At 43.2% G+C, this 27,140-nt stretch overlaps 1 protein-coding gene across 2 annotated transcripts in view; it reads right to left on the bottom strand.

Moving 5' to 3' along the window:
• Nucleotides 1-27,140, bottom strand: part of SELP (selectin P) — a 46,850-nt gene that overhangs the window by 7,241 nt on the left and 12,469 nt on the right. For both annotated transcript variants that reach the window (XM_013970187.2, XM_013970188.2), the window contains exons 3-11: nt 25,174-25,560; nt 21,079-21,186; nt 20,131-20,316; nt 19,196-19,381; nt 16,379-16,564; nt 12,504-12,689; nt 8,899-9,084; nt 1,899-2,084; nt 576-788 (exon numbers count right to left, since the gene is read on the bottom strand). In XM_013970187.2, coding sequence (XP_013825641.2) covers nt 576-788; nt 1,899-2,084; nt 8,899-9,084; nt 12,504-12,689; nt 16,379-16,564; nt 19,196-19,381; nt 20,131-20,316; nt 21,079-21,186; nt 25,174-25,560 — 1,824 coding nt within the window. The remainder of the gene's footprint in view (nt 1-575; nt 789-1,898; nt 2,085-8,898; nt 9,085-12,503; nt 12,690-16,378; nt 16,565-19,195; nt 19,382-20,130; nt 20,317-21,078; nt 21,187-25,173; nt 25,561-27,140) is intronic.

Genomic DNA, 27,140 nt, shown 5'->3' on the forward strand with positions numbered 1-27,140 from the left:
CCATTCTCTTTAAACTGTTTTTCAGGGCATTTCAGGATACTCTCCCAAATTTGTGTACAGAGAATGAAATTTAACTCAAAGTTGACTCAGGAAACTGAACTTAACAAATGTTGTTGGGCAGTACTGACATTTGCAAAGCACTCTTCTGTGCTTCATAGAGAATACAATGAAGAGACACAGTGCTTCATGCATGGGGTAAGGTAACATTCATAATTTATCTTTTTAATTGGGTTCCAGTTATGAAATATAGAATGTTTACAGGGCCATATCCTTAATAGAATTGTACCTTGTAACTCACAATTCATATAGCTGGTTTCATGTTCAGCATGCTAAGGCTCCAACACATTTTGTCATTTCCATGTTTCTTCCTTTAGGAGTACCAGAGCATTAGCTTGTGAAGAAGGGGAAACATGATATGCCTGTTGCTCATTACTTCTAACTGGGATTGGTATGGGTTTCATGGAGGAGCTGACACTTGAAGTGGTCACTGGCACTGGATAGGATTTTGACAGGCATGGACAATGCCTAGCATGCTAGAAGATAGCATTGGAGCTGCCTGCTATGTTTCGCCTTACCTCTGCACGTGGGAGCTACTGCTGTCCATTGTCTGGAAGGTCTGCATTGGAGAGCACTCTCTCCCATGAGTGTGAATCCAGCTTTGCATCCAAAGTGGCAAGTGGTATTCAAACCAAAGTTCCTCAGATGATGCTGACAGGACATTGTTCCCTGGTTTGGCGCGATGAGGGATGGGCATCGCACCCCTGGAGCAGGAGCTGATACCGTGTCCACTGTGAAAAGAAAATGTTTCAATTTGCAGAGTTCCCAGCTAAGAGGAGCACAACAGAGTTAAGACTGACATACAGTAACTGTCTTCTGGTCCTTTCATAATCAGGGAGGTTCTGGCAATAGCTCCTTAAGGAAGTTAAGGAAAACTATTAAAATCAGGAATGGACAGCCAGTAGCTTCCCTGGTGGCTCAGCAGTAAAGAATCTGCCTGCAATGCAGGAGATACGGGTTCCATCCCTGGTGCGGGAAGATCCCCTAGAGAACAAAATGGCATCCACTCCAGTATTCTTGCATACAAATTCCCATGAACAGAGGAACCTGGCAGGCTACGATCCATGAGCTCACAAAAGAGTCAGACAAAACCTAGCAACTAAACCATCCACCACCATAGAAAACCAGATGAAAACAATTATCTAAAATTGCTCTTAAAGAGACGATTCTCCTGGCCAGAAGAATTTGGGGAGAGGATGTCAATGTTACTTATATTAAGAAGAAAACCAACCCCCCCTCAAAAAAAAACCAGAATAATGGGTGTAGAAATATGAAAATTCGGCAAAATATGCATAGACCAATTGCTTGCCCATTGCTGCTTTATTGGGAGGTGTTCATTATCTTCAGGCCAAAGGTCAACATGAAATGTGAAGTGAGAAAGATGCCACTGGCTCTGTCGTTAACTTGCCACGTGGCAGAGAGATGACAACTGACCTCTCCCCACTTTAGTTCCTTGATTTGAAACATTTGACCAGTAACTCCACCCCTAGTGCTCTGCTGGTGACGAAGAAATGGAAACCATTCAATGGACCCAACAAAGCTCTTTGAGAAAAAGAGGCCCAAAATTATGAAAGAAAATTTGTGCTTAAAAATCAGTATATCTTTTATTCACAAATATGAAAAAGTCCTGCCACTCCTTGTATATTTTTAAAATCCATAGGCTATGTTTCCTGTATCCCAATAGATAACCCACTTCATGACAGAAGTGAAACTTTCACAATAATAATAATAATATTATGTGTACCTGCCACATAGTAAGAGTGTATGTATTTGTTATTTTTGTTGAGGAAATTTCTAGAAGAAGTGCTGTCTTGCAAGGATACAAGGCATGTATCTTTTACCTTTGCAGGTTGGTGGGGGTGCTGTCCATCTCCCAGAAGCTGTGCACTCAACATGGTTGGACCCCTCCAGCTTCAAGCCCTCGTTACAGGAGAAATGGCAGATGGAGCCAACGATGAATTCTCCACGAGTGTCAGGACAGTCCAGGCTTCCCTGCTCAGGGGCAGATAGTTCCGGACACTTGCTGGCTAGAGAACCAAATCAAGAATGTCACAATCTCCAAATTGATCTGGAAACCCTGTTTTACACCCAATTAATTCATTCATGTTTTCATCAAATTGCACTACCACTGTGTTTTGCTAGGTAGCAGACATTTCACAACAGGCACAAGTCATGAAGTGCAGAGGGCAGGGGGAAGGATGGTGGGTTTGCAAAGAGGAGTATAGGGAGAGATTCTAAAAATGAGTCAAGGGTTTAAGCAGTCAGACTCAAGAATTCACCATTTCATCCTCTTTTCTCTAAACCTTTTGCTTCAGAGACCTTGTGGCCTCCCTGACTCTCACTATTCTCTTTGTATAAGGGCAGTCCAGGGTTTCATTTCCGTCCTTCCTTCTGCCTGAAACTCCTTCCAGTTAGATATCCTGCTGTCTCCAAAAATTCAGCACATCTACACCTGCAATGATCATGTTCTGTCCTAAACTACTATTCCTTCTATTTGGATCCTCAGGCTTTCTTTTCTTGGCACAGGTAAGTGCAAAACCTCCTGGTCAAGCTAAGATATTCCCTAGGAATTCCCTTAACTGACCTCATGTGTTCTTGCCTCTGGGCTTTGGCTCCCACTACCCTAAATTTCTTTCAATTTTCATTGAATAAAATCCCCAGCCATCCTCTGGGATCCAATCAAAGACAGCCTTTCCAAAGCCTCTTCTGATCACTGCAGCCTGAAGTCTTCTCCTCTGAACACATCAGTGTTTCTGTTTGAATTCTCATGCTATCATATCACATGTCAACTCTTCCCTCTTCTCCTGGATGGAAAGCTCCTAAACCTGAGAATCATAAATCTTTGTGTCTCCCCCAATCACACCAAGAGGTGGTGCTCAACAACCATATGCCAAGTGTATGAGTAAATGAATTTACTATTTCCCTCAAAAACTATTTTTATAAATTTATTGAAGTTACATATTTGTCTTAGGATCATGTCTTTCTCTCAGTGACATTCTCTGACATGAGACTATTATTTATCTACAAATATTGGGTTATTAGAGCTTTCCTGGTAGCTCAGCTGGTAAAGAATCTACCTGCAATGCAGGAGACCCCAGTTTGATTCCTGGGTCAGGAAGATCCCCTGGAGAAGGGATAGGCTACCCACTCCAGTATTCTTGGGCTTCCCTGGTGCCTCAACTGGAAAAGAATCCACCTGCAATGCCAGAGACCTGGGTTCGATCCCTGGGTTGGGAAGATCCCCTGGAGAAGGAAACGGCTACCCACCCCAGTATTCTGACCTGGAGAATTCCATGGACTGTAGAGTCCATGGGGTCGCAAAGAGTTGAACATGACTGAGCAACTTTCACTCACGTTGGGTTATTGCCAAATTAAGTGACTGTTCTTTCTTTAAATCCGAGGCTATCTGAAAGCTATGCCTTGGTCAGATAAAGCTCATTTTGCTTAGCTGTTTTGCTTTTTTTAAAAAAAAAAAAAAAAAACCCTCTTGAAGCCCTGTGCAATGCCTCATGGAAAAGTATTGGTTTTTACATGCTGGCCTACGTTTTTTGGGAGTGGGCTGTTCACTGAAGGACTGTGGATCCTGATTGTGTGAAACCATTCAGATAGCCAAAATGACATACTTAATTTCAGTTTAGAACTATGAAATTTTTGAGTAATTAATGAATCCATGCCTGGCAGATCAATTATGTTTATTAAACATTTATTATCTACTGGTATATGTCATAGATATTAAATCATTTATGAACATTTTCCCTCAAATAGCTTTTTCAGAATCTCCCAGAAAATACATGTCAGCTATACCCCAAACAAAAGTGCCTAACACAGAGTAGAGGGGGTCTAAAAATATTTGTTAAAAGAATGAACATTAGTAAGCACAATTTAATTTGGATGCATTCTGACAAGTGTTTTTACATGATATGAAAAGAAACAAGAGGAGTTCCTGTTTTTAAGAATTGACTTAAATGACCCCTAGCATACAAAGAGAATTCCACAGCATTAAATCTACTTGGGGGATATGCTTTGGTCTCAGTTCTATGAGTCTTTTTCTGCCAAGGTTATAAACACAGCCTTTTGTGTCTAGGAAAGTTTCTGAACCCTCTTCTGTAAACATAAACCTTGTCAAATCAAAGGCCCCTAAGGAGGATTTGACTCACTTGCACAAGGAAGCCTGTTTTCCGGTCTGAGGGGCAGACTTGATGAGGTACGTGGAAGCCTATTCCAGATCTGGAAAGTGGTGGGCACTCAGCAATCAGGGGCTGAATTAAATCTGAGGAAGTTGGTGGAGTGAAGGGGCCTCATGCAGAGGTAGAGGAAGAGATTTTTACCAAGGGATGACCTCTCTGGGTAACAACAAAAAGTAGTCATATTCTTGAGCCTACTCTGGAGCTTTATTAAAAACTTAGTACAAGAATAGGAAACGGATAAGAGCTGCTTTTATCACTATACTTAAAGCTCTATTTTCATGGACTTCAAAGCAATGCTGTCTATTGAAATGGTCTTCACTGATGTTTTCTATGATTGGTGATGCAGGTGAATGTGATGGCATGTGAATTCATGATTAGTGGGTTCACTGACATCCTATCATCAACTGATAAAATATTGCTTTATATTATTTTAATTTTAATGAATTCTTTGTCTCTGTATATTATTATTATTTTCTAGCTTGAGTCAAATGTAGTTTTGTCATGAAATTTTTGGAAAGAAAAAATAGTGTACATAATAATATTCATTGGGTTGGTGGTTCTAAACTCAAGCTTTGAAAATAAAGACTGGGAATCTTCACAGAGTCAGATAAAGGTTGGAGGAGTGGAGAAATGAAACAGAGACATGAGCCAGGCCGGAGCTTAGAGGGCACCAGTCTGCTGTATTTTAGATCTTGGATGAGCAGGGGTGTGGCAGAAGGACAGCGCCAGGATTGGACTCAAAACCAGGACCCACACCTCCCCATCAAGGTGAGGTTGGTCATTAGGGGTCAGGTCCAGCAGTTGAACAGGGTCTCCAGAGAGTCAATGACAACGTGATTGAGGGAACAGTCATCATATCAGGATAGTGGCCCAACAGCCAGGAAGGTAGGGAACAGAGCAACTAGATGGGAGCAACTCAGTACCGTTTATGTTCAGGGAAAGGAATTCAGGTCCTGGTGGGTAAAGGCAAGGGGGAAGATTAGGAAATGCAGGCGGAGCTCAAGTCCTAGAGAGCCCAGGAAACTGACATTCTAACAGAAAGGGAAATATCTGTGGACTCACTCAGAAAAATGGAGCCCCATTTTGCACCATGAGACTGTGCTCCACTTGCCACACCACCCCTATGTACTTGGTAGCCCTCAATCCCCTCTGATAAGAGTCCAGGACTCTGCAGAACACCATGTGAAAATCAGAGTTCACTGCTGAAAGTTTCAAAATTCATGGACTCAGGCATATGGGAAAAGAAGAGGAACTCTTTGCCTAAATCTAGAGCCTAAATTTGGAGAATGAGATAGAAACACAGGTCCAAAAGCCAGAGCTAACTATCAGGTTCAGACCAGGTTGGCAGTTCCAAAGCCCATAGCTCACTAAAGCTGCTGCCCATGGTCAAGTTTGGTTTTAGACACTGGGCAGGGCCAGGCCTGAAATGTCACCTCTTGAGGAGAAAAGGAGGTAGAAAAGAGTCAGGAGAAATGGGGGCTTCAGAGATCACAGATTTTACAACCATGTTGATTGCAATGTATGATTTAAAACTTTCATGAGAAAAACAAAAACAAAAAACTTCAGTGAGGTATTTCTTATATCTCAGGGTTTTCTTTTTTTTTTTATTTTAATTTTTTAGCCTTAAAACAGAATGGGGAAAAATAGAACTCATGATAAATGCCCATGGAATAAACAAATGAGTGATTGAGAAATCTGTGATGAAGCACAAGCCCTAAAGATATCAGCTATCAAAGTCCTAGATTCCTTGGATGGCTTGTAGTGGGCTTCTTTTTTTTTTTTTTTTTTGGACAATAGATGATAGCATTTTGGACTTCCCAGGTGGCACAGTGGTAAAGAATCTGCCTGCTGATGCAGGATACACAAGATACATGGATTAGACCCCTGGGTTGGGAAGATCTCTTGAAGGAGGAAATGGCAACCCACTCCAGTATTCTTGCCTGGAAAATTCCATGGACAGAGACCCATGGACAAAGGAGCCTAGCAGGCTACAGTCCATGGAGTCACAAAGAGTCAGACAAGACAGCACACGCGTGTGCACAGTAGCGTTTTATGTGCTTTAGCCTGCAGAATCCTTGTCCAGGGGAAGAGCCTCAGAGGTGTCCTTGTCCACTCCTCTCCTTTTGGAATTGAGAATATCAGGGTGTGGCATGATCTTCTATGTGACTCCATAACTTCAGGGAAGAGCAATACAAGTCTTTGGATATTAATCTAGTGCTCATTCCACAAGAAGGAATAAGAAAGAATGAATATTTAGCTCTTTTCACTACTAGATTTCTAGAAACATACTCACTCATTTGATCACTCATTTTAGTTCATTTTAGTTCAACTAAAGTTCATTTTAGAACAACTGCTACTGCAGTTGCTGCTGCAACTAGACAAGAGCAGTGGAATTTATGAATGACTATCATTGCAGATGGGGACTGCAGCCATGAAATTAAAAGACGCTTGCTCCTTGGAAAAAAAGTTATGACCAACCTAGACAGCATATTAAAAAGCATAGACATTACTTTGCCAACAAAGGTCCATCTAGTCAAAGCTATGATTTGTCCAGTAGTCATGTATGGTTGTGAGAGTTGGACCATAAAGAAGGCTGAGCAGCAAAGAATTGATGCTTTGGAACTGTGGTATTGGAGAAGGCTCTTGAGAGTTCCTTGGACTGCAAGGAGATCCAACCTGTTAATCCTAAAGGAAATCAGTCCTGAATATTCACTGGAAGGACTGATGTTGAAGCTGAAACTCCAATACTTTGACCACCTGATGTGAAGAACTGACTCATATGAAAAGACCCTGATGCTGGGAAATATTGAGGGCAGGGGGAGAAAGGGACAACAGAGGATGAAATGGTTGGATGGCATCACTGACGCAATAGACATGAGTTTGGTAGGCGCTGGGAGTTGGTGATGGACAGGGAAGCCTGGTATGCTGCAGTCTATGGGGTCGCAGAGTCGAACAGCACTGAGCGACTGAACTGAGCTGAGCTGACCTGGGATTTAGAAACTGGCCACTGGGTGGCAGTGTAGTGTAGAGGTAAAAGCTCTAGTCCTGTAATCAGGCTAAACCTGGGTTTGAATCCTAACTGCACACTTTGTAAAAGCTAAGATGTAGCACACACATCTTTGCCAGCTATTTATCTTCTCAAGCCTCATTTCTTCATCTTTAAAACAGGGATAATGATAACCATGTTAAGGATTGTGTGTATTGAATGCAAAAATGCAAATGTAATTGCTTGTACTTATGCAAACAATAAAAATTAGCTATTATTGCTGGTTTTATTATTCCTGACTATAGTACATGGAATAATAGAACAAAAGAACCAAAAAATGGTGACTTTTTTTTTCCTTTGAGTATATTGCTTTTATTCTGGGTTTCATATGTTACAGGTAAAAAAATGCTGTATACTTGCTTATTCCTGCAACTTAAATTGTGTAATGTCTATTTTTAAAAATTTATTTAATTGGAAGATAATTGTTTTACAATGTTGTGTTGGTTTCTGCCACACATGAATCAGCCATAGGTATACATAATGTTCCCTCCCTCTTGAGCCTGCCTCCCGTCTACCACCCCATCCTAGCCCTCTAGGTTGAGCAAAATGATGATGTTTGAAAGTAAACATGAGCAATAAATGCATCAGTTTGCAAACTTCTACTTTAGAGCACACTATCTCTGGTGGCTCAGATGGTAAAGAATCTGTCTGCAATGCAGAAGACCCAGGTTCAAGCCCTTGGTTGGGAAGATCCCCTGGAAAAGGGAACAGCTACCCACTTCAGTATTCTTGACTGGAGAATCTCTGTAGACAGAGGAGCCTGGCAGACTACAGTCCATGCGGTCACAAAGGGTCAGACGCAACTGAGTGATTAACAGTTTCACTTTCATATACCAGATATGTGTCAGCCAGATGTTTCAGGGGAATCAGATAAGATCTGGCCATTGCCTTTGAGGATCCACTAATTCGTTGTCAATAAGGCTTGGGTTTGAATAAATTTAATCAGCAAATGAGAAGATTCAGTTCAACAGATACTTGTCACACACCTACATTTTTTTTTCTGTCTAGCTGCTGTAGGACATGCAAAGGTGAAGTTGGGACAGTCCCTGCCCTCAGGGAGCTTGTAATCCATATGGAACTGGAGCAAGGAGAGGCTATACACAAATCGTTAGACTGAGACCCTCGAGGGGCTGGGATGGAATCACACCCACTCTGAGGTCAGCTCAGTGTCTGGAGCTTAGCAATGCTCAGTGAAGGAGGATGTCGGAATGAATAAGAGTGTAGTACGAAAATTCTTTACAATGAAGTAAAAGTCCCAGTGACATAGCTGAGCTTCGTCACTAATAGTATGAATTTCCATAAATTACCTAATCTCTGAGCCTCTATTTTCTCATCCATAAAATGGCGATAATATTGCCTATCCTCATTATTTCAGGATTGTGATAAACATCAAACATCACAATGACACTGAAATACATTATGGAACTATGAAATGGTTAAAGTTATTGTAACAAGAATACTCGAGGTGGGGAAGCTTTTGGTCTAGATTGTTATGCCTTGAAGAGAAGGCTTTCTTTAGCTTGAGGTTTACATGAACTCCTGATGATGAGGCTCCATTCTATACTGGTACCTGAGGAGCCATAAGAAAGGGTAAACCCATGGTCCTACCTTCACATGTTGGTGGGGAGCCCGTCCAGTGTCCAGATGGAGTACAGTCCAGTCTTTCTGGTCCGGATAAAGAGAATCCCTCATGACAGGTGAACCAGCATGTGGACTTATAACTGGAACCTCCAAGAGGTTGGACACAAGTCTTTTCTCCATTCTGAGGGTTTGGCAGAGGTGCACAGGTAACAGCTAGCATGGGCATAGACAAGGAGGAGAGAGGAGATTGTTTTAGAACACAGCCACTTAAATCAGTGTGTGTGTGTGTGTGTGTGTGTGTGTGTGTGTGTGTGTGTGTGTGTGTCCTTAACAGACCAGTGCAGTACTGGGTTAGAATGATTGTTTAAATTGCATGATGCTAGTCACCAGTTAGACGTCCTGAATGTGTGAAACGGCAGCTGACAGTGGGTTGGTATTCTGAAACGCTTACCCCTAAAGAGATTTAAAGGAGCTTTAGGGGTGATTTAAAAGGATGCTGGCACTTTGTTGGGAAAGATGGTGATGGTGATGCAGCTCATGTTAGTTACCCCTGGATGAGAGTGGGAGTGACTGCTTCCTTGACACTTTCTTCAGAGGTAGACCCAATAACATTGCCAGAAAACAATGACAAGTGATTGGAAATAGGGAAATGGAGTGAAATACTTTCTCCTCTTCCAAAATTTCCTTCCCCCAACCAAGTGATGAACTCTGGGTCCAAAACTTGCCTCTGTTACTCACTGGCAGTGCATCTCTGGACAATAAACATACTGAACCTCAGTTGCTTCATCTATGAAATGGGGAAAATAACAATCTTTGCTTTGCGGAGAACCTCAAATTTATTATATAAAATAATAAGTTAACAAAATATAGGCAAAAATTAAATTAAAAAATCATGACACAAGGTAGGCAAATAATGGAACTGGCCATCTGCAAATGCTCTTTCCACCAGTCTCATCCTGTAATGACCAGCAGCAAATGACTCTACCTGTCTACTTACAAAAAATGGTCAATAAGATATCACAGTTCTTTGCCACAGTTTATCCATGTGGAGTTTGTGGTGCTAGAGGATTTGATTTGGTTAGAGATCATGCTCTGTGACTTTCGGCCAGTCCCTTAACCTCTCTGAATTTCCATATGTTTATTCACCTTTAAAATCTGGATAATAGCATTACATAGTTCTCAGGATTTTTATAAGGTTCAAAAATGAAAACACTATGTATGCAAATGTTAATGGCTGCCAAGATATCCCTCAGCCAATTAATGAAATAAAACTCAATTAAACACGCTAGCTTTTAAAAAAATGAAAACATGGTTTAAGGTGTTTCTTCTGCATTCTTTGGCCTGATTGGGTCGTGTGTGGCTTTAGACCAGAGACAGTGGTAGTGTGGATGAACCAGGGCTGTCTTTCAGCCACAGATTTGAACTGCTTGAGGCTTTGTGAGCATTTTCTGCACCTCTCTCTTCCCTTCTTCTCTCCAGCTACATCCCCCATCTCATCCATTTGTCCAAAGACCTGGTATTTTCCACCGCTTGAAAAGTCTTTCTGTATTCGGTGTGGGGGTGAGGAGAGGGGAGAGGAGACAAGCCAAGCAGGACAAGTGTGGTGCGATGAGTGTTGGTGCATGAGTCTGTGTGCTGCTCTATTGTGACTCTGCCTTCTGATAGCTGGGGTGGGAAGGTGGGTGTGGGGGTGTGGCATTGGAAAAGGAAACTGATAACACATTTGGGGCACATTACAACAGCTAGTAGGTTGCAAGCCTCATGGTACCTTCCTGCCCAGACCACATTTGGGTATTTCACATGATGCTCGCTCAGCAGCAAGAGGAGAAAGTTCAGTCAGAGTAAACAAAGAACTAAAAGCGGAAGGGAACTAGAAGGTCACAGGAAGCCGTGGTGAGTGTCAGCCTCCCTCCTGTGAAACACCCACAGGCAGGCCAGTATGGAGCAATGAACTGTAATCTGTGCCCTGCACAGCCCAAGGCTGTCCGGAAAGGTGCTGTGCACTGGAACGCCCTCAGGGACTCCCAGGTTCTTCCCTACAGTCGTGCGGACTTTGTAGTGTATCCAGGCTTCAGCGTAGCCAGGGTGAGAGCTGAGGGGCCAAGGTCACAAGCCTCAGCCTGGTCTCTGCAGACCCAGCTCGGAAGGTGGGCTCAGCCTTAGCCCCCGGGGCTTGCCAGGCTCTCTTGTGTCTGGGGATAAAGACCATGCAGCTCTGTTGAGCTGGTCAGCCCCTTTGCTCATTCATTGGTTCACTCTGTGTTGACCTAACTTAATAGTAGTGTGCGTGTATGTGTGCTTGTGTGTGCTTATGTGTGACCTGAATAGCAAGTGGTTTCCTTTTTATTAAAAACATGTATCTGTCTGCTTTTACTCATGTTGAAAGCGGGCACAAAGCGAAAAGCAAAGGCAAATGATGCAGAATTGTCTAGTATTTTACCTATCTAATTTTATTATTAAGCTTATATATGCCTCATAAAAATACTAATTGTGTGGAGGGGAAAGTGGGAAAACATTGGAGGAATTTATACAATAATAGAGAAATATAACCAGTGTCTATTTTAGGGTGGGGTATTTTGGGGACAGTATGTAAGAAGATTTTTTTGTTTATTTTTCTAGAGCTTTTATAAATACAAATGTTATCTTTTAAAGGTAAGTAATGTTAGTCGCTCAGTCATGCCCAACTCTTTGCGACCCCATGGACTGTAGCCCACCAGGCTCCTCTGTCTCTGAGATTTTCCAGGCAAGGATACTGGAGTGGGTTACCATTTCCTTCTCCAGGGGATCTTCCCAACCCAGGGATCGAACCCAAGTCTCCTGCACTGCAGGCAGATTCTTTACCTACTGAGCTACAAGAGAAGCTTTTATAAATACAAATGTTATCTTTTAAAGGTAGGGTTTGACATAAATATAAGTAAATAATTGGATAGAAAAAGGAATGGGGAGTATAAAAAGTATACATCTATCTTTCAATTTCCAAACCCAGATGATCAGAACCAGTTCCATTTCACTCAATAACTGGCTTTATTTTATATCAGGTGAAATGCAGACATATATGATTATAGTGAATAGGTACTTTTTTTCTTCCGAGAATCCTGTGACTTTGCATGTGTAGATTAGTTTCTTTCTGTTTTAATCACTCTTCACTTTACTCTAAGTGGGTTTCTCCAATCTTGTTTGCAGCCAGGCACCTGTAAATGCTGCCCCTCCCCTTCTCCTATTAAACCCATGCGCTACCTGCCATTCCACCACTACACTCTGTGTTTCCTAGGATTAAAGTGCCAGATTACTCTTGGAACAACATCATGGGACTGTCTTTTTCCCTGGCCTTGTTTCCAGCGACTATCTTTAGCCAAGTGAGACCAGCGAACCTAGTTCATGATAGGGACCTTCAGCCCATGCCCCTGTCCTGCCGTCGGACATCCTGTCGCTTGTGGTATCTGCCAGCCCCTCAAGGCCTCTGCGCGTGGGATCCCCATGTGACCTGATAACAAGGGCTTCCTGATGATAGTGTTTATTCATTTTCTAGTCCATTTCAAGCTTCTGTCCCCTAGACAGTTACTACCTTTTAAATATAGCTTTTAAAAATAACTACAATTTGTTTCTAAGACACTGGAAAGAGTTCATCCTACCTTGGCATTCTGGAAAAGGAGCATCCCAGTTCCCTGTATCCAGGCATTGCAGCACACTTGCTCCCACCAGGAATGAACCTTCATCGCAGGTGAAGCTACAGGTCGACTGGTACCTAAAGTCACCAAAGGGATGCGAGCAGTTCACCCGGGCCTTGTTTGAGGTCGGAAGATCCTGGCACTGCAATGCTAAGGAGGGAGGAAGTAGGGAGTGAGGAAGGAGTAATACACAAGTACTCATTGATTCCCACCCCTTAACTCTTTCTAATGCCGACAAGAAAGATCTCTGAATTGGGCATGTTTAACCAGGAGGATGAGAAAAGTATCATATAGTCACAATGCCAGTTGAATGACTTTATGAGGAAACGCTGAGTCATTGTTAAGCATTTGATAATATGCATCCATAGTTTTAAAAATATTGTAATTTTGGACCCAAGAATCGATGCTAAGTATGTAATAAGATGCATATCAAAAATCATTTTGGAGAAGTTTTATCATATCATTTGTGAGAGCAAATACTGAAAACAAACATAAATACCACTAAATTTTTATCATTTATCATAAGTGAAAGTCACTCAGTCATGTCCGACTCTTTGTGACTCCATGAACTATACAGTCCATGGAATTCTCCAGACCAGAATACTGGAGTGGGTAGCCTTTCCCTTCTCCAGGGGATCTTCCCAACCCAGGGATCAAACCCAGGTCTCCTGCATTGCAGGTGGCTTCTTTACCAGCTAAGCCACCAGAGAAGCCCTTTTTTTTTTTTTTATCATATGTGAGAGAAAAATATTGAAAACAAACATAACTGCCACTAGTTAGAGGCTGAAAATTAACTATGGTGGAGCCATGAAAGGAATATGATCTATTGCACCTTGAAAAGATATGAGACGTATCTCAATGTACAATGTTAGGTGAAAAAGCAGAATAAAAATTATATGTACACTATGATCTCAGTCATATGAAGTAGATGGCTTTAAATGGAGAGAACACCTGTATTTTATATATAAGTCTTTTCTCATCTTTAAAATGGGAGCAATAATTTTAACAACCTCATGGAGTTAAATTAAAATGCTCAATAAATATTGTATATTGCCATTATTACTAATAGTAGTAGTAGCAGCAGCAGTAGTATCAGTAGCAGTCATAGTCTTAAAATTGTTCTAGCTATGCGTCAGGTGCTGACCCAGCCTGTCAGAGTGGAGAATGCTAGGAAGGCCTATCAGGGGAGTTACTGCAGCCATGTAACTGGATGCTTAAGAGAATAAGCCCGTTTTCTATTATCTGCCTGCAGACAAGAATGGCTCCAGTGACCCCTAAAGAACCCCTCCCTTTTTTTTTAATTCCAGTACATTTTATTCTGAGAAAATAGCCCATACAAATTTCCCCAGTATTTGATTTTAAAAGGATAGGAGTTTTGAGAAAGTCTGACTCTAAATGTGGATGTCATCTATGATATATGTGACTAGTTGGAACCTTCACTGCTTTATCTCAGGAATCAGTTCTTTACTGAGAGCTCATTGCATGTCAAACATAATATGAAAGTAACACTTTAATTAAAGACAAGGTTGGAGTATTCAACCTTATATTTTAAAGATACCTATCCAACTAAGAATACAAGTGATTACACTTCTTGAGTACTTAAGAATCATAATGTGTTTATTTGTTCGTTTGCTTGTTCAATCGCTAAGACGTGTCTGGCTCTTTCAACTCAATGTTGAAACCCATCAGGCTCCTCTATCCGTGGGATCCACCACGCAAGGACACTGGAGTAGGTTGCCATTTCCTTCTCCAGGGCGTCCCCCCGAATCAGGGATTGAACCCCCATCTCCTGAACTGCAGGCTGACTCCCCACCACTGAGCCACCTGGGGAGCCCAGTTTGCTTATTATTGTGTATTACATAATGACAGAATGAACTTATCTCTGATTTTGAAAGAACGAACAATATGGTATTACTGTCTCTGCTCTACTTTTTAATGTAGATATTGAGCATTCGATATATTTTAGTACAGTTATCTCTAGAAATATTTTACTGCTTTGCCACATTATTATTACTTATGTGCAGGAGCAGTCTGGTGCTAAAGGACATGCCTCTTGACCAGATAAAGAAAAATTCTAGAAACAAGTGGAAACAAGAAACTTCAGCTAATGCATTTTCATCCCTTTAGATTTTAACCTGGCTTGTTCATTAAAAATAGATGGGACAAAAGTAACAAACATATATTTGGTAACCACTCCCTTTTAAGCAAGTCGCAGTGCTCTCTGTGTCTTTGTCTCTCAGACAATAGATCGATCCCATTGCCCTCCCTAAGCCTCACCATCATAGTGCGTAGTGATCTAGTCCTCTACTGCCTCACTTTTTTTTTTCCATTTTTTAACTGTAGTAAAATACACATTGCATAAAACCTATCTTTTACCAGTGAACCATTTCTAAGTGTAAAGTCCAAAGGTATTAAGTATATTCATAGTTTTGTGCAACCATCAACACCATCCATCTCCAAAACATTCTTCTTTACCTCCAACTGAAACTCTGTATTCATTAAACAGTAACTACCTATACCCACTCCCTCCAGTCCCCAGCAACAACCATTTTAATACTTTTTGTCTCATTGATTTTGACTACTCTAAGTACCTCCCATATGTGGAATCATTGAGTACTTGTCTTGGTGACTGGCTTACTACCCTCAGCTTAATGTCCTTGAATTCATCCACATTGTAGCATGTGTCAGAAAAGTGAAAGTGTTAGTCACTCAGTCATGTCCGACTCTTTGTGACCCCATGGACTGTAGCCCGCCAGGCTCCTCTGTCCATGGGATTCTCCAGGCAAGAATACTGGAGTGGGTTGCCATTCCCTTCTCCAGGGAATCCCTACCCAAGGATTGAACCTGAGTCTCCTGCATTGCAGGCAGATTCTTTACCATCTAAACTACCAGGGAAACCAGAGTCTCCTTCCATTTTAAGGCTGAATAATATTCCATTGTATGGATATATCACACTTTTCCTTATCCATTCATCTGTGTGAGACACTTGGGTTTCTTCCATATTTTAACTATTATGAATAGTGCTGCTATGAACATGGGTGTATACATCTCTCTTCAAGATCTTGCTTTCAAACCACTGCCTCATTTTAAAATCAGGGTATACTTCGACCCAGGAAATTCACATAAATTGCTTGGGATCTCACATAAGATGCTATTAATAGTATTTCACTTCTGGGACATAAATTCTGTGTGGGGTTCCCCCTTGTAAAAGAAAATAATCCTAGTGGCTTCCCTATTTTGTTCTTCAAGAGCCAAATGTTGAGAACAGGAGCTATTTAAAGGAGATGATTTTGTAAAATCAGATCAGAGACATATGATTTACAAAGTAATGTTATTATCATTATTTTACCTACATTTATGAAGCTCATGCAGTTTTAACCTTGCATTTACACACTTTAATCCACAACCACTAGTGAGGTGGGTAGGTAAGGCAAATGTTAGTACCTTTACTTTGCAGGTGACACTGAGTTTCAGAGAGACCAAGAGCTTGTTGTCAGGACATGATGGAACTGGACTAAGTCTTGTCATTACTCTGGCACTGTACCAGCTGTTCCTCATGTATCATTCCTCTGTCTCAACCCCCTCTCCTTCATGCTAACTCACCACATCTGTGTCGATCAATGTAGCTCTCACCTTGCATTTCAGGATGCTGTAATGAACATGTCCCCAAGACTGCCTTCACCCACTACTGCATCTGAGTGCCCAGCACAAAGGGTCTGGCACAGGATAGATGCTCAGTGAACGTTGGAGCAATAACTGAATGACAGAACTAAATGCAGATGCTGACGCCTGTAATAAGCTGAAAGGCATGGAAGCAGCATGATGATGTCACAGTATACCTTGACAGACTGGGGCTGGAGCTGTCCACTCTCCTGAATCAGCACATCGAACTGTGTCAGCTCCTCTCAGCGTGAAACCCTCAGCACAACGAAAGCTACAGCTGGTGTTGTACTGAAATGCTCTCGGAGACGGGGAGCAATCCATGCTTCCATGGACAGGACTCTCCAGGGGCTCACAGGCAATGGCTAAATGGAAATAGTGATTGTCAGAAACTGGGCAGTGGAAGGGCTCAATTCTTTTGCGAAACAGCCCCTCAAGAGATCGTGCATCTTTTTGACTCACATTGTCAGTATATTCAGAACCCCAAATCATCCTTTTTCCAAATGGGGAATCTTCCTGGAGCACCTTCCCTTCCCCTCCCCTTCTTTGCCTGGATTTCTCACCTGCCCTTCAAGTCTCAGCTTACACTACACTTTGCTTAAGAAACCTTCCCTGCCCATCCCAGCTCGGGGTAGAACCCCTTCCAGCATGCTAACACAGCCCCTGTGCTTGAGCTGTTCATGCCCTATTATAACTCTGCCCCTTAGACTGCAGTCTCCTTGTGGCTGATGTCAATCATCCAGAGTTGTATCCCAGAGCCTGGCAGTGTTTGGGACATTGAAGGTACTCTTTAAATATTCATTGGAAATATTTGTGAAAATTGTATCTGTACGGAGGAGATATAGCCAGACTGAACTTTTAAGGAAAAAGCTAAAACAACATAGCTTATTGTTGACACTCTTATACCCAGCCCAATAAAAGGATTATAAATGAGCCTTGTTTCTGGAACACAGGATGTCATCCTAAACAGACTTCGGTTGCCAAGTGAGTGTGCAGCCCAAGGTCAGTTCCTGAGCATAATTAAGTCCCAAGTGACCTCAGTTCTGATAAAGGCTGATTTCCTCATGCTCTTCCTTGACAAAGAATTTCATCTCCAGAATATTCCTGGAGTTTTTCAGAATACAAAGACTGCACACACTGACCTTAGACCTCTAGGCTTTACAGAATCAGGGTTTTTAAGTTCCAAAGATCCTCTAGCGTTTCTCTCTAACTTTGCAGGTTAAAAGTGAGGTTTAGAAATTTTAAGTGACATCCCTAAGGTCTCACCGTAGACAGTAATAGAGCTGGGCTTATAATTCAGGTCTTCCAGGAATTCACTTATCCAGTATTTAATTTCCAGCTATGCTATTCCCCATTTTTGCTTGATAAGATACAATTGGTGTGAGGTGTGAGGCAGTTGCGCAGAACGCAGTTTTGTGGTATTAGATACCTGCCTTGGATTGTATCACAGCCTCTCTTTCAGTGCGGTGTTCCTCTGATCCTTTGTTAAAGACTGCCACCAGGGACTATGATGAGCAATCTGTCTATGTGTCCTGATAGCCAGTGTTCTGACTCTGTCTGAAGTATAGCAGGGACACTGACCCACAGCTTCTAGACACGTGAGCCAGGCAGGGAAAAAAGAGGCAGAAACAAAGGCTCTCTTCGAGGTACTTTATACATACTATTTAATTGTATACTTTTTATATGCTTCACCCTTATTAAAGCTCCTTGAAATTCATAGTTCATTTCACAGAAGCCGCTTACAATTCATAGCTCATTTTACAGAGGAGAAAACCATCCCTCCTGGGGGCTGAACAACCCATTTCAGGATCAGAGCCTGGAAAAGATCATACTGATATTAAAAGCGCTTGATCCTCCCTGCTGTGTCATGACTCCTTGCCTAAATACACAGCATGAACTTATACTTCCCAGTGGACTGGGGGCTGCTGATGAAAAAATCCTACCCTTGAAGGCTGGCAAGGGTGGGGTCCCCCAGCCAGGGCCAAGGCAGAAGTTTGTCCTTGCCTCTCACTCGATGGCAAGGTTTGCATTCAAATTTGCAGCTAGAGCCACTGCAAGGGAAACGAGGGGATGGACACAGTCCAGGATTCCTTCGGTAGGGGCTTCCAGGAACTCGCACTGCATAGCTGGCCAGAATCACCAAGGCCATAGAGAAAGGTACTGAGGAAGGAGAAGAACCATGCTCACAGCTGGGAGAGCAATGGTAAAACCACCTCTGAAAATCTAAGTGGATCTAGGAATCTGTAAGGGTCAGGAGATCCTAATGATGTTTGTCCAGACTTGTAGAACCAAGCTTCAGGAGGACCTTAATCTCTTTAAAATAAAAGTTTCTTTCAAGACTCCTTTGTCAAATGTCCTCTAACCCCTTTACTGCTAGAAACCTCTCCTGGTAGGTCTTCTAGCATCTTCTTACAGATGGAGATGTCTCCGTTCCATCTTGGGTGAAATTTATGAATGAGCTCATTCTGAAATTACTTGAGGGCAGTGAGTTTTGGGGAGAGGAGAACTTCTAAATTTTGTTTACAGTCAATAGTAAAATCAGCTTCTTGTTCTTCTAGAGCCTGACACTCCTTTCCTATCCCAGATGAACCCAGTCTAGCTGTGTGTGTGTGTGTGTGTGTGTGTGTGTGTGTATGTGTGTGTGTGTATGTGTTAGTCGCTCAGTCGTGTTGCTTGACATGACTGAGTCTCTTGACTCTTTGCAACGCCATGGACTGTAGCCCATCAGCTTCCTCTATCCATGCAATTTTCTAGGCAGGAATACAGGAGCGGGTAGCTTCTCCTTTCTCCAGGGGATCTTCCAAGCCCAGGGATCAAACCTGGGTCTCTTGCACTGCAAGTGTATTCTTTACTATCTGAGCCACAAGGGAAGCCCCAGTCCAGCTGAGTGGTAGGTAAAAGGAGAGTCAAGTTGTGATTCAGGCTGGTTTCATCTGTGCTCCCAGCAAGAACCAGGTGCAGTGAACATTATACATACCCAACCTTTTGGAACTTACCTTTACACACTGGAGCTGGGGCTGTCCACACCCCCAAGGCTGTGCAGTGCACTACCTCTGGCCCAACTAATGTGAATCCCTCTTCGCAGCTGAAGCTGCAGCTGGACTGGTGCTGGAATGCTTTTGCGGAATGGAAACAGCTCATGCTTCCTTGCTCCGGAGACTTCAGAGCCGGGCACTGGACAGCTAAAAACAACCACGGAGCAATAGCATGAGGCCTGGTGTCCTGCCCAGCACCTTGGAAACCTTAGGATGCTGCAACAGCTGTGCGTGTGTGGTGTGTGTGTGTGTGTGTGTGTGTGTCTGTGTGCATGCACTCAGTCATGTCCAACTCTTTGTGACCCCATGGGTGCTCCTCTGTCCAAGGAATTTTCCAGGCAAGAATACTGGAGCAGGATGCCGTTTCCTATGCCAATGGATCTTCCCAACCCAGGGGTCGAATCTGTTGTGTCTTTTTCGTCTTCTGCATTGGCAGGCAGGTTCTTTAACCACAGCACCACCTAGAAAGCCAGCAATAGCTGTCTACATCTTCCCGAAGTGTTAGGCAAGGTGCTGAACTTGGTTGGTAAAATGGTACTTTCAGTTGCTGTTTGGAAAGACCTAAACATCCTTGCTCTGTTTACTTTTTAAAGAAGCAAGGTGAAATTCTCAAATTAATAATACCCAGCCCTTGAATCATTATTGTATCTGTTCACTTTGCAATGAAAAAAGGGAGAGGGACCTTTTTGTAATGCTTTTGCATGAGAATCAAGAATTAAACTCCCTCACTCCTCAGATGAAAATTGAAACTAGTGTGACTCTGGTTGATGGGCCATAGTAATAAGCCCAGTGTCCCATTTAGTGTAGATCTTCTTGTTTTTCAAATGGTGAAAGCCTCTTGTCCCCTCTGACATTTTAGTTGTCAACGAGGATGGAAAAGAATTGGGTGTACATACCTACACACTGTGGGGGTGAATTCGTCCAGATTCCAGAAGCCAAGCACTCCAGCTCCCTAGGTCTGTTCAGCGTGTACCCTTCAGCGCAGTGGAAGCTGCACTGTGATTTGAAAGAGAAGTTTCCAAGAGGGTGGCTGCAGTTCATGTGCACATTTTGAGGAAGGTCAAATTCGCCACACTCTCTGACTGTAAGGACAAAATATAAATTTCCTTCTTTGCATACTGAAAGACAATGTCAGGTTTGCTAAAAGCTGAGACTGTTTGTATAACCCATCTGAATCAATCTCCCTGGACTTCTAACCTAACCTGTTCATCTTTACTTTGTTCCTTTGTATTGATTTGTTTTGTTTGTTTAGTTGCTCAGTCATGTTCGACTCTTTTTGCAACCCCATGAACTATATTCTGCCAGGCTCCTCTGTTCACGGAATTTTCCAGGCAAGAATACTTTTGCAACCCCATGAACTATATTCTGCCAGGCTCCTCTGTTCGTGGAATTTTCCAGGCCAGAATACTGGAGTGGGCTGCCATTTCCTTCCTGACCCAGGGATTGAACCCACATCTCCTGCATTGGCAGGTTGGCAGGTGGATTCTTTACCACTGAGCCACCTGGGAAGCTCTTGTATTGGTTGCATCTTGGGAAATGATCATATTTTCACTGGTGTTTATTCCCAGCAAACAAAATTAGCCTGAAAGAGTTCTCTTTGTTTTACTGCCCTTACATTTTCCTTTTAAATTTTGAAATTTTAGGAGGACGTGTTCACTCTAAAAATAAAGTAGTTTAACCCTGAGTGTGTGATTGGCCAGTCTGAGTGGGGCAGACTGACAGATGGTGAAGAGAGGACTAGCCTGTACCCACTGGAGAGCCTCCAACATGACAGTTTACTTCCTGGCATCACCTCTAGCACAAGACCATGGACCACGTTGCTATCAACAAAATAAGGGGCTCACCATATTCACACTCCGGTCCATAGAATCCAGGGTAACAGGAGCAGGTGTAGTTCCCAATGGTCTCAATGCACTCTCCTTGCTTGCTGCAGGACATGTCCTGGCAGGAGGCTGCATGGATACAGAAGGGTCAGAATCACAGGCATTCCTAGGAGGTACGAAGAAAAGCTGGTTTCTTATTCCAAGTCTTACCCCAACTTGGGTAACCTCAAGCTAGCCAGACAACAGAAAACCACAACCTCCCCCGGAGAGCCAGCCTGTTCCCTGTGAAGCGTGCCGTAGGAGCCTGCTGGAGCATTGCTTGGCTTCTATTTTTTAAATTTTTGATTAGAGGATAGTTGCTTTACAATGTTGCATTGGTTTCTGCCATACAGCAGTGTGAATGAGCCATAAGTATACATATGTCCCCTCCCTCCCGAGCCTCCCTCCCATGCCCCACCACCCCACCACATCCCACCCCTCTAGGTTGTTATAGAGCACTGGGCTGAGCTCCCTGTGTCGTACAGCAACTTCCCACCAGCTATCTATGTTACATATGGAAATGGATATGTTTCAGTGCTACTCTCTCAATTTGTCCCCCCGCCCCCCACCACCATGCCCCCACTGTATCCACAAGTCTGCATCTCTATTCCTGCCCTTACTGGTTCATCAGTACTGCCTGACGTCTGTTTTAGGCTGTATTTAATGTGGCCTAAAGAGGGGTTGCCATTTGGGGACACAGAGGGACAAATGGAGCTACCAGTACATGGATAGACAGAGAAGCTCCTCTGTGTGGTACAAAATAGGTTGTGGCTCTTAACCAATCACATTCATAAAGTTGTATTATTATGGAAGCTCCTATCACAGATATCACAGCATGGAGGTTAGGAACTGGATGAGGGGTGGCAGGGGTCACACTTACACGATCAGAACCCATGCCCCATCCCCTACTATTATGTGACCTCAAGCAAGTTCCTTATTTGAGTCCAACCTGTCCAAAGTTAGGGCCAAAGCCTTTCCACTTTTTGCCTGCATTAAGTCTATGCCCAGCACCACACGGCAGAGGAGTTGAATGGGATGTTTACGACCTTCTCATGATCAAAGACAAATGATCTTATAGGGAGCTGTGTCATAGGTCTGAATATATGAGATTTAGGTGGTGCAGAGCATGACTGGCCTGCCAGGCCCTCCTCCCTAAGTCTATGCCACTCGGACGACAGAATGGAGAAGGACAGAGTTTCCCTCCTGCAAGAGACTCTTTGAGGGCATAGGCGCTGTGCACCTGTGCACCTGTGGCGGATTCGTATTAGAAATGATACTACAAAAGCACTGAGTGTCTGTGTGGATGAGGTCACAGCTGGGAACAGGTCTGTGGCTAGGCTGTTTCCTGATAGTGTTTCCTAAGCCTGGCCACACGCTTGTCCACACTGGGGTCTATCACAAGAGGAAATCCATATGTCACACAGTGGGTTGTGCTGTTTGACCTCTATGTTCCCTCTCAACTCTCAGACACTGTAGCTCTCTAAGCTGTGCAAGGTTCTACAGCAGTAAGTTCCCACGGCAGCCAGTGAGTTTGATGAAGCTGCACTGAACCACTGGGAAGCATTTCAAGTAACGAGAAGATGCAGAAGGGACTTCCCTGGTGGACCAGTGGTTTAAGACTCTGTGCTTGCAGTGCAAGGGGCCTGGCTTTGATCCCTAGTCAGAGAGCTGATCCCTCATGCCCTAGCTAAAAGATTCTGCATCCCACATTTAAGACAGCATTCAGCCAAATAAAAAATAACGACAGAGAGAGAAGATGCAGAATGCAGCAGTAGCGCCTAGGTAGAAGTTTGGGCCGTGTTTTCCCTCCTACTCACCTTGACCTACCAGTGCCCTACAGTGACACCTGCCTGCCCTATGCTCTTGAAACATAAAAGTTTTGTTCTGACTGTAGCTTCCTCAGGCTCTCAGAACTCTAGGAATGCAAAAACAGCCAGGTTCTGTATTCTACTCCATGTCAGGGTTTCCAGGCACATTAGTAACGTATATACTTCTTGGACCTCCAGGAAAGAACATAATGGCGATTCAATGAATCATTCTTTTTTTTGACACCTTGTTCTGAGGTGTAGCAAATCATTCAGGGAATTATTCAACTTAGTTCTCTTGTTGCAGGGTAGCATATGTATCTATTTCTCATCTATCTCCCACAGAGAACTGATGGTTCCCTCCATGCTTTACTTCTTGGATGGAAAAATATCAGTGATAGTGGCTGCCTAGCGTATTGTGTTAGTAGAGATGGAGGCCACCTGTGTTCAGGTGAAATGGTATCAATTAGTGACATCTGCCATCATCGCAGGCTAGACAGTGGCATTGTTCCATATCATTCATGCCAGTAATGTTCAATCTCTGTTCTTACTTGTAACATTTTGCAAGTGTTTTTGAGGAAGACTGTCTTGCAGATATGGATGCTGAAGTTCGAATAGGGAGGGGAAGCAGTGGCATATTGCAACATCCTCGTGGCAGCCAAGACCATCTGATCAGAGTGGGTTTAGGGAGCTAAAGCCCAGGAAAAGTAGGGAGCTGACTAGGAGATCAGTAGGATGAGCTAGCATTCTGGTAATGTCCATCTTGGCCTATAAAAAACAGGTCATTGTTTTCTTTGCTAATATAATAATAAATAAGTTACTTATAAAATGAGATCCGTCTACATGACAATGCGTGTATGGATGTGTTTCCCCTTGGCTAGAAAGCTGTGTGAGGAAAGAGAGAAAGTACAGGGAATACTCTATACTCTGTGTTCTGTTCCATTACTGCTGAGGGCTTCTGAGGGGAGGTGTTTATAATCTAACATAATTTAGAACATACACAGCAGAGGGTGTGTCTGGTAGATCATTTATTGAGGAAGAAGCTTCAGAGTACTCAGTACTCACTTGCCCAGGGCAACCCATACTCTCCCGGGCTATAGTGTTCCTGTGCTATCCAGGGCAGGGGATGGGAAGTCACTCCATCAGAGATATGGAGTCATTTCTGGCATGAAGTGTGTGACTACCGGAAGACCAAGCTTTCACACATGTCTGCTCACTCTGGAACCTGGACGGTAGAGGACCAAATATATTCACAGGATCTCACCTTCAGTTACCTCTTACCTTTCCTCACCTCTCACCTCCTAGCAAAGTCAAATAGACCCGGAGATATGCTGTTGTTGGAGGGAATCTGTAAAGCATCGTCATCCTTGGTTATGTTCTCAAATTGTCTCCCAAGAATGTCAAGCCAAGGGTATGGTCACATATGTGGCTAAAAATACCACCTTGGAGTCAATGTGAATTTGAAACTGGCTCCATCATCAAGGGGACTTCCCTCGTAGCTCAGTTGGTAAAGACTCTGCCTGCAGTGCAGGAGACCCAAGTTCAATTCCTGGGTCAGAAAGATCCCCTGGAGAAGGAAATGGCAACCCACTCCAGTGTTCTTGCCTAGAGAATCCCATGGACAGAGGAGCCTGGCAGGCTACAGTCCATGGGGTCACAAGAGTCGGACATAACTTAGTGACTAAACACCTCCCCCTCAACATCAAGGAACTTAGAACCTTGGGCAGATTCCTGAATAGCTCTGAGCCTTTCCCTCATTGGCTAAAGGAGAGCTGTATCTGGAGCTGATTGGTGAGGTTTTCATGAGGAAGAAACACAGCAAATACTAAATGGACTAATGACATAAACGAATAATAATGCTTGGAACATACTGATGATCTGTAGGTATTAGTTCCAACTGTATCTCCTAGAGACAAGGCCAAATTCTCAAACTATACAGTCTCTTATTCTAGGGCCCAGTGATACTGAAAAGCTCTGGACATAAATTTTAGGAGACCAAAACTTCCTGAGCATCTGTTTTGGCCATTATAAACTATAAGGGTGGACCGAATGATATTAAAATTTCCTTCTGGCTTCAAAAGGCCAGTTCTGTCTAATTCTGATCTTATATTCTTCAAGATGCTCAATAATGCTGCTTGACCGACAGTTCACTCTTTGTTCCCAAGTCCCTGACTTTCAGACTCAATGTTATTGATTTGGGGGCTATATTAATGAACCAGGGAAGGCATTTTTTTTTTTAAACAGGTAGATTTTAGAGTCAAGAAGCCCCTACCTCTATAGCAGAGTGCTCGCTTTCTTTTCCCGCAGGGCTCATCATTCCACTTGCCGGGGGCTGACGGACTCTTGATGTAGATCTCCACACAGTCCTGGTTGTTCTTCTTGTTGTTAGGCTCGTTGTCAGCCCAGTTCTCAGCCTCCTCAGTGAGAGTCTTCTTGGTTCCCACCCAGGTCCATTTATTGTCGATCTTTCGAATACCAATCCAGTAGTAAGAGTTGTAGTAAGGTATGGTCTCATTGAGATAAGCAATCTCATTTTTATTCTGGATGGCCACTAAATCCGTGTAGTACTTCTGGCAGAATGCCCGGGAATAATTCCATGAATATGGTTTATCACTGTAGTGGTAGGTCCATGCTGATACTTCTTTCTGGGTCATTAGCTCTAAGTAAAGGAGAGTGAGGATCAAGTTAGCATCCCTAATGAGGAAGAGGTTGTGAGCATAAGCGTACTTCTGTATAGTCAGATGAGTCTGACTAGACGAGAAATACCAAAAGCATGATCCTTTTATGTCTAATCTAGTTGTTTTTAGGAAAAAGAATGGTTTCCACCTTTTAGTTAAAAGCGTTGATACACTTTAAGTCAGAATAAGAAAATGTGCTCTTCTAGATGGAGAAGGCAATGGCACCCCACTCCAGTACTCTTGCCTGGAAAATCCCATGGACGGAGGAGCCTGGTAGGCTGCAGTCCATGGGGTCGCTAGGAGTCGGACATGACCGAGCGACTTCTCTTTCACTTTTCACTTTCATGCATTGGAGAAGGAAATGGCAAGCCACTGCAGTGTTCTTGCCTGGAGAATCCCAGGGACGGGGGAGCCTGGTGGGCTGCCGTCTACGGGGTCGCACAGAGTCGGACACGACTGAAGCGACTTAGCAGCAGCAGCGGCAGCAGACTCGTGGACGCAGTGGAGGAAGGAGAAGGTGGGACGAATTGAGAGAGTAGCATGGAAACATACTCATTTGTGTGTATAAAATAGATTGCTAGTGAAGTTTCTGTATAACACAGGGCGTTCAGCTCAGTGCTCTGTGATGATGTAGAGGCGTGGGAGGGGAGGGGTGGGAAGGAGGTTCAAGGTGGGGGAGGATATATGTCTATTTATGGCTGGTTCACATTGTTGAATGCCAGAAACCAATACAACATTGTAAAGCAACTATCCTCCAATTAAAAATAAGTTTTAAAAAAAGAATAAGAAAGTGTCCTCTCCTGAGGATCTTTAGTATTAATATTAAAGATTTGGAATCACAAAGTACCGGCATTGAAAGGGATCTTAGGGGCCTTCTAACCTCCTTTTAGAAATGGAGGAGATGTTAAATACTTTGCCCAAGCCCAAATTAAAGTGAAAGTGAAGTCACTCAGTCATGTCCAACTCTTTGTGACCCCATGGACTGTAGCCTACCAGACTCCTCCATCCATGGGATTTTCCAGGCAAGAGTACTGGAGTGGGGTACCATTTAAATGACATGTCAAATGTCTTGATGGCTGCCCCATATCTACAGGTACTACCTCTTCACGTGGGAAATAAGATGCTTTATGATCTGGAGCCTACCTGCTAGTCCAGCCTCATCACCCACCATATTTACTTTTCTTTAGCAAAAACAGAAGTCACCCACTTCCATGCCTTTGCACATGCTCTTCCTTCTCCTCTGGCTCCCCTTTTCTGCTTAGGCTGGGTAAACTTTTCCTCCACCTACTTTCCATGACTCCTCCGGGGGGCTTGGTGTTCCTTCTTTCAGGCACCCTGTCTCTATCTGCACCTCTCTTACTGCCAGGTGTTATAACATCTGTTTGTATGACATGGGCCACACCTGCTAGATTGTGAATCCTAATAGGGGTCTCTTTTTACCTCTGGATTCTTAACACCAAGCAAAGAGCTTGGCACTACTCAGGCATTCCCTGCATACTTGTTGAGTAAAAATACCAGGTTTGTGGCGGAGGCTCATGGTATCTCCTGGGTTGCAATTTTA

This window comes from Capra hircus, chromosome 16 (assembly GCF_001704415.2).
Source record: "Capra hircus breed San Clemente chromosome 16, ASM170441v1, whole genome shotgun sequence".
Classification (NCBI taxonomy): domain Eukaryota; kingdom Metazoa; phylum Chordata; class Mammalia; order Artiodactyla; family Bovidae; genus Capra; species Capra hircus.